The sequence below is a fragment of the Artemia sp. Qi Xiang Cuo genome, chromosome 1 (assembly GCF_049724085.1).
Source record: "Artemia sp. Qi Xiang Cuo chromosome 1, ASM4972408v1, whole genome shotgun sequence".
Lineage (NCBI taxonomy): Eukaryota > Metazoa > Arthropoda > Branchiopoda > Anostraca > Artemiidae > Artemia > Artemia sp. Qi Xiang Cuo.
Window position 1 is genome coordinate 64,238,345 of NC_142794.1, and position 8,764 is coordinate 64,247,108.

Below are 8,764 nucleotides of genomic sequence, written 5' to 3' on the forward strand. Positions count from 1 at the left end.
ATCTGAGAAAGAAGAATTATGGCTCACTGAGTCGTTCAAAATTCAGTATATAAAAGTCAGTCTAATTTCTTATTTTTAGGTGTTTCTGTTCTTTTCTGGTTTTAATCTGCATTGAGCATGCCTTGTTTGATGCATTTAAAGTATTAACGGTATTTTTTATCTTTCCATATCCTTTTTCGATAGCTGGTATTTATCACACCCCCAGAAAAACAGCCCACGGAAAATAACCCCCACGGAAAATATCCCTGAGAAACGACATGGGAAAATACCCCCCCCCTCCCCGGACAGACATGGTAAAAATGCTATTCAATTTACGCATAATAAAGAAATGTATGTTTTTCTTAAACCCACCCCCCTTACTTTTCACGCTAAGAAACATTTTTTTTTCACCTTACAATGGAGGTTTTCTACTTGTGGCCTTGTCAAACCCCCCCCCCCCCCGGTCCCCAATGTCCTAAAAATATTGTTAGGTATTAATTTTGGAAATAACTCATTTCCATGCTTCCATACCACATAGAATTACGCAAAGTCTGTAACCACACAAGGTTAATTAACAATAATCTCTCTTTTCACGCGAAACTGTTTTTTTTAATTCGATGGGAAAAACTATTCTTCTCAGAGAAACCTTTTGGCTAAGCCGCTATCCAAATTCATGTATATTTACCAAAGCCGGATGTACTTTAAAAGGGTGTCAGTAATTATCAGATATTTAAATTATTGCGAGAAATCCATAAGTCAAAGCCATAGCAGTGAAAAACTCTATATTAAGGTATTGACAGAAAGTTGACAGTTGTTTTTAGGTAAGATATGGATTTTATCAAAAAACAGAATTATGGTCGTAAACAAAGGGGGAAGGAAGGATGGGGTTTACGTAACTAAAGAAGAGTGTATTTTACGCTTTTTATCGAGTATAAACATCATATCGGGACATTTGTATAGGGGGGGGGGAGGGGGGTTTTACCCGAATATAGTATAGGGTGACCACGGAAAAAAATTTTATTTTGAAAATACAAAATGAAAACAGAACTTACATTGCTAATTGTGGCGGCCAAGGCTTCAAGTTCATCAATAATTTCATGTGTTCTATCCATTGTGTTCTGGAACCTTCTGATAATTTAATCACATTGCATGCCCATTATATACGAAATCTCAAGGGTGAATTGTTATGTAACGGGGAAATCATATTTAACCAGCCCTCTGATTGGCTGAGAAGGGGGATGTATCCGACTCGCTGATTGGCTGAGAAAGAAACACGTGATCTAACTGTTTCCTGTTCCAGGACATCTTGACATTCACCCATAGCATGCACTTGTCCAAAACAACAACAATAAATAAATCCCTCAGGCCAAAAGATTAAAGAAACCTTAATGTTTTTTAATTCCCCCCTTCATGAATCACTAATTTCCACTAGCGATTATGTAAATCAATTTCTCAGGTTAGGCCAACCAAACAACAATGAAGCCATGTTTGTTTCTTAATTCCCCCTTCGTAAATCAATAATTTCCCCTAGCGATTATGTAAATCAAGTTTACAGGCTAGCTTCACCTAAAGATCAAAGAAACCATAATGTTTCTTAATTCCCCCTTGGTAAATCAATAATTTCCCGTAGCGATTATGTAAATCAAGTTCTCAGGTTAGGTTAGCCAAACAATCTCATAGCATTAGCGTCGAGCATGTCCATTCTCACTGACAACGAACAGACAAAAATCATCCATATAACAGACATGAAAAACATCAAATAAATCGAACAACACACAGAACCACCCATGAAAACAGACATAAATTTGAGAAATTTCCTGTTTTTAAAATTCTCACTTAAAAAAACCATAAAAAATCAATAATTTGATTTTTAAATAAGAGAAAACATAAAATAAATTGAACAACACACATAACCATCCATGAAAACAACCATAAATGTGACAAAATTCCTGTTTTTCCAAGTGAGAAAATTCCTGTTTTTTCATTCTCACTGAGAAAACCATAAACCACGTGGTACGTTCTGTGCTGGTACCCCCCATTCTACTGAAGTTTTCATGGGGGAAGGGACATTGCTATGAAGGGGACGCCGGACTTCCCAGCATTATTTAAAAAAAGATCAGAAATTAAATATAAAAAAACAAGTTTTTAACTGCAACAGCAGCAACATCAAAACTTTAAACGAACAGAACATATTACATATATGATTGGGTTCACCCCCTAGTCAATACCTCACTCTTTAACCCAAATATTTTTTAGTACTTTCATAAGAGCTATTTATTCTAATTAACGGCCTTTGTGATTAAGAGGTCATTTTTAAAGAATTGGAACAAAATTCTAACTTTAGCTTAAAGAGCAAGGTATTAACTAGGGCGCGAACCCCCTAATAGACGTATTAAAAATATATGAATATAAAAGTTCGTTATGGGAGCTAATTCGTAAGCTACGTATATTTATTACTAATAAAAACGTTTGTAAATAAAATTAAAGAAGTTTCGAGAAAGCCATTTAACCAAATAAAAGTAAATTAATATGAAAATTTTGTTTCAATTATTCATGTACGGTGAGCCAAGATCAAAACCTGCATTTATTCAAAAACGTTCAAAAATAAAATAAAAAAACAAGTTTTTTTAACTGAAATTAAGGAGCGACATTAAAACTTAAAACGAACAGAAATTATTCCGTATATGAAAGGGGCTGTCCCCTCCTCAATTCGCTCTTTACGCTAAAGTTTGACTTTCTCAACACTCTATTTTTGTTTAAACAATGAAAAACTTTAGCGTAAAGAGCGAGGCGGTGAGGAGGGGACAGCCCCTTTCATACACGGAATAATTTCTGTTCGTTTTAAGTTTTAATGTCGCTCCTTACTTTCAGTTGAAAAAACTTGTTTTTTTTATTTAATCGGTGTAAAAAGCCAATTCTTTTGATGTATCTATTGTTACCAAAATTCCGTTCTTAAGGGTTTCGGTTGCTATTGGATGGAGTCATTCTTTACTTACTGTTCGTTCCAAAGAGCTGTTTGATAGGATCCTATCAAGTTATGTAGGTTTAAACATGCTTAGCTTTAATAATTAGAAAATATCTGGTGGCAAGACATCAGGAAAAAACATCTTATTTTCTAGTAAGTCCTTCAATAGCCCCGGTTCTTTTTGCTAAGTATTCGTCAGCTTTACCATTCCCAGTTGAAGTAGCGAAATCAGTACATTTGTCAAGCAAGAATCTATAATAAAAATTATAATAATTCAATCAATTTCAATAGCTTGGCAGGATACGAACCGATTAAACTTTTTCTTTGAATCTGTCACTTATTCAGAATTGATCAAATCAATCCTGCTTTCAAAGACAGAATATTTTTTCTGATTTATGACTCTTCGGTTAACATTTTCTATGGTTATCTTGTGCTCCATCAGCAGCTTTGCTTGGGAGCTGTGACAGTTTGTGCTGACTCTAATTTAAGATTTACGGTTTTCTTGGTACCATGTAACCAGACTAGGAAAACCTTTACAAATGACAGTCATAACAGCTTTCAATTTCCGTTGTCAGCTGCAACTGTGGCCATTTTGTTTTTATTATTATCATTTTTTTTTTAATCAGAGTAAATGAAAATCCGTGGGAAAAATAAAATAGGGAGAAAATTGGAGATAAGAAAAATGTGTGTATAATAAATATTCAAAAGATAAAGACATTTACGGGCTTCATTATTCTTTTAACCTAGTGCTAAAAAGCTAAAAAGAAGATAGCTAAAACTCCTAGCCTGTGCTAAGACCGTGAATAAGGGTAAATTTCGAGCAGACCAACCGTGTTAGCCGTTACCAAAGAAGTGAATGTCTGTTGAGGATCAATTATAAGGATCGACGGTATCTTCTAAAATAGGTATCTTTTCAAAATAGGACAGAAGAATGTAACGGCGAAGTTGATTATTCTATCAGAGGCACTTATGTCTGGTCTCCACTTATCTGATATTTTATCACCTAAAATATCATTATTTATATATTTTTAACGATCCTCCTGGTATATCAAGATACATTTTAAAGAAGAAGAGATCTATCAGAACAACGTTTTTAAGATGTTCCATGAATCTTTTGCTTCACCCTGGAGAGACGATAGCAGAAACTATCGACTTGGGCTAAGATTTTAGATCATCATAAATAATGACTTGATCAGCCTCCATAATAACTGTTGAGCCTTATAAGAAACACAAAACTCGGTATGGTATTTAGGCAGTTCTTAGTTTTATATTAATAAACCCTGTCAGACAAGGTCTATGAGAAGACATTTTTTCAATCGTAAGTGTCCAAAATTCCTTCTCTAAGACAAAGAGGCATAGATTTCTGAAAAAATACCCATTTTGCCATAAAAGCGTTGTATATTTCCCAAGTCTTACAAAGTTCCACAGCTTTAAATGTTCAAATTGTAGATAACGCAAGTAAAGAGCGAAGTAGACTATGATACATAGCCGCTGTTTCAGCAGTATTTCTTCTTAGATTGTTTTTTCATGTTTGAAACAACTATTAGTCTACAGTTCTATTGGATCAGAGTTGTTATAGACAACTTTTTTTTTATAATTGAGGTAATCATCTGTATTGGCTGAATATATCTGACACGATATTTTTCAATAGGACGTCTCATGGAGTTTACATTACCTTCTCTTAGACCATTAAGTGCAATCATAAGATATATTCAGCTCTATTATGTAATTTACTCTATTTGCTTGACTTAAAAAAGACATTGTTAAACTATATTACATTATTTAAAATATCTCATGGATTAAATGTTTCATTGATTAAATTTGTTATAGATGATTTTTGGTATTTGAGATGGTTTATTTTATTTTTAAAAATATATTTACTCAACATGATTACCACATTCTAAGCTCATGCTAATTTATCTTAGATAATTTAACAGCTATTTTTAACAAATTAGAACTATCTTTGAATTTTTTTTCCATGTTTGGGTTAACTGAGGGATGGTCCTTACAGTTGCCCTATGTGTGGAAAGATGGATGAGTCTTTGCACCATGTTTTAGGGGAATGTACGGAGTTGAGGGAGTTGCGCTTGGAAATATTTGGTAGAGAGGCCAGGGGGAAGGACTGGATTTTGGATTGAGGAATATGAGTTACTTAAACATAGATAATATTGGAAATTTCGTCTTGGTAGGTATGAGTTATCGTGATGATTTTCTTAAATAATCTGTTTTATTGTCTTTTCAGTCTATGTTTTGTTCTTGTATTTTTTCGATTGTTTTGTTTATGTCACCTTGGCCCAATTGGGCTTTCGTGTGAATAAATATATCTATCTATCTATCTATCTATCTATATGGATTTTTTAGACAATTTATTTGAATTGATGAATATTTTTTTAGAAATCTTTTCCTGTTTGGCGCTACTCTTCGCCTACAATTTATTAAGCCAGATGTTAACTAAATTTTAAAATAGCTGTTTTTTTTCTCTCACTAAGTTTTAACACCACTCGTTTTTGATAAATAAATATTAATACAGTCGGTTTTCTTGTTTTTAATTTTAATGCACATGGATTTTTTTTGGTTAATTAATTCTTAATACGACTTGTTTTTTTGTTCACTAAGATCTAATACAATTTGTTTTATGTTCACTAAATTATAGAAAAACTCAATTACCATTCACTAAATTTTAATGCAGATCTGTTGCTCACAAAGCTTAAATGTAATTTCTCTCCGATAACTATGTTTTAATGAATCTTGTTTCTTCTCTACGTCATGCTTCAGTACAACTCGGTTTTTTATTCTACAAATTCTCATGAAAGTTGCTTGTTCTCATAAAACTTCTTTTTTTTGTTAACTAAAATTTAACACAACTTGCTTCTGTTTGCTAAGTTTTAATACACCTTGCTGCTTTTTGTATCCAGGCTACAAAAATAAACTGTGCAATATCTTAGGAATTTCAACGGGTATTAATTCAAGATTTTCAGGTAATTTTTAGGGGGAAAATGAAATAAATCAATAGAAGCTATATGTATCCAGTTTGTCAAAATGGCGTATTTGAAATATTTCAGGAGTGGCCAGGGTATTAAGTTAGAACTTTCAGGGAGTTTTGAAGAGCCGTTGAACAGTCACAAGATAATTTGTGCGTCCAGGTTTTCAGAATGATAAATTTTGAACACAAAACTTAGGAAACTCTCATGTTAATCTTACTAATAAAAAGTTTAAAAGTTCAGAAATAATAGAGCTGAATGATTCCTCTTTTATACGTTAATTTTCTTTTTCCATTTTCATTCAATAGTAGAACTTTGAAGAGTCCCCTATATGGATTCATTGAAGTTCAAGAACCGTTTCAAACCTTTGTTTTAAACAGAACGAATTTATACAACAATTATCTTCAATGTAATCAGAGTCAGTGCTCAGATTAGCGTTTTCAGAGTTTTCCATATTAAAACTTCAGACGAATCCGTTATTGAAATGTGTTGCTCAAAATGATTGTTTTAGAATACTGCTAGAATATTCTAAATTTGTCCAAAATCAAAATAGCTATCCAGCATATTAATTGTCAAAAAAAAAATTAAAAACATTAAGTCAACTAAAACGAACATTAATTAGTTAAAAAAAATTCCAAGAAGGTAATTTTGAAAGAAAAGAAAAGAACCATGTTTAAAAAAAAAGAAAAAAAAGGCAGAAACAAAGTCATATGATAAATGAAACTCAAAATGAACAGAAACTAAAATGAATATTCAAGTGAAACTAAAAATGGCCAGGAACCTAGACTAACAGGAGTAAGTCTAATGGTCCATTGCCCTTCTCAAGACCAGAGCGCCGTTTGCACTTAACTGAAAATGATTTGTATTTCGAGCAGCGTGCTTCGTAACATCAGCAACGACAAAAAAAAATATCTCAGGGCTAATCAGAGTTTACAAATAAGAGTGATGCTTCCTGCCCCCCCCCCCCCTCAGAACCTCTAAACGGCTTGAATGTAATCTGGATCTCATTGGAAACCCAAACATGTTCTGAACAGAGTGGTCTTTATTTGCCACAACATCAACAATAACAAAAAAAAGACAGAGCATCGCCACATTAACCAAGAATAACAGTTCGTGTATCAAACCGTAAGTAAGGAGGAACGCAGTTCAATAGTAGCCGAAACTCTAAAAACGGAATTTTGATATCAATAGATGCATCAAAAGAACCTGCTTATTATGCCAACTCCAAATAAATAAGCTCTTTACGATAAAATTCTACTGTTTGTCCCGATTTTATAAGGACGGCTCTTGAAACACAAGGGCCGTTTTATTAGGATATGAAGCTTTTTTCAAAAGTGCTAAAACCTCTAGCGTAAAGAATAAAGTATTGAGGAGAGGGGCAACCCCTTCATATACGGAATAGTTTTTGTTCGTTTTGACTTTTAATGTGGCTCTTTACTTTCAGTTGAAAAGAAACTTGTTTTCTTTTTTGTTTAATTACTGAAAAGAACTAATGAAATAAAACTGACTGTTTAATAAATAATGATACTCATTCCTAGAAGTCTCAAGAATTTTTTAGTCTATTAATGTTATAAACAGAAACTGTTTAGAACATATATTTTGTTTTCAGTAAAGCGCAGTGACTTATTGATAATATCCTGCAGAAACATTTATATTTCTTGCTAGTGCTAGAACAGGGGTGAAGCTCCTTTCCAACGGGAAAAGGCCACATATAAATCTTGGGAGGAAACGATACTCCAGTAGGTGCAATTAAGAAATCCATTGCATGGAATAGGCGGCAGTGTCTCATTGAAATTTTTGTTAAAAATATTCTTCTATAGTTTAACCCTAGACTGATAAACAGAAAAGTGTACAATCATACAACTCCACTAAACGAAACTGACTATCCCATTTGTCAGTGGAACATGATTCCCATGATCTAGTTTGTCAGTAAAATGGTATTTCTTGCAGACTAAATTATATTTTGCAATTCAATTTGTCAGCAGAAAAGGCCTTAGAGCTGCCTCATTTAGATTCTCATCTACGAGGCATAAATGTATTCACTAAAATACCCATCAACCAAAGTAAAAGACACTTGATATTAGCCTTTTATCCTTATATGGATGAATTTACAAACAACACAACTGTTTTCGTTTTTTAACAACCATGATTTGAAATTCCTTCCACGTCGTGATCATTATTTCAGAAAGTCTATCATGTCAACATTAGATGACAAGATTAAATTATCATTTATTGACTTTTTTCTTTGTTCTTCCAGTTCATCAACTCGAATCACATTTTCATGGGTAGTTTCTACGAGAAAGGACATTAGCGATTTCCGTGCTATCATCTTTCCAAGTCAAGGCGTCCGAGTTCAGAGTAACGACCTATCTAGTGCAATTCCAATCTTTGATTATAGGTCAGACCCTGTTGTTGAAAAGGATATTGGCTACGGGATTAGAACCAGCTTTATCGATGGACTTGAATCTGAAAATTATTATGTTTTGTGTATTGTTGGAAGAAGATCTTCGGGAGAGTTAAGTTTGCTTAATCGAAAACACTGTCGAACAGTTGGGCCTTTGTCTGGCTGTGGAAAACATGCAGAATATCAAAATACGTTCTATTTGAGTCTGTTTTCTCTTCTTTTAACTGTGTTTTTCGGATCTTAAAAAGAAATTTTTTAGATAGTCCGAGAAATGATATCAAAATATTTGGGTCACCAAATAATTATCTTCTACAATTTTAGAATGAACCCATTTTAAGGATTACATTTTCAGATCATTTTTTTGTAATTATAATTTACTTATTATTTCATAATTTAAATTTAGTTATACATAATTCTCAATAAATATACATATAT

The 8,764-nt window shown here is 33.0% G+C and overlaps 1 protein-coding gene across 1 annotated transcript in view; it reads left to right on the top strand.

The window, feature by feature from the left end:
- LOC148956592 (uncharacterized) overlaps window positions 1-8,764 on the top strand; it is a 61,680-nt gene extending 52,916 nt beyond the window's left edge. Inside the window, exon 6 of the mRNA XM_089091351.1 lies at window positions 8,183-8,764. Within this exon, the coding sequence (XP_088947477.1) occupies window positions 8,183-8,573 (391 nt within the window). The 3' untranslated portion in view covers window positions 8,574-8,764. The remainder of the gene's footprint in view (window positions 1-8,182) is intronic.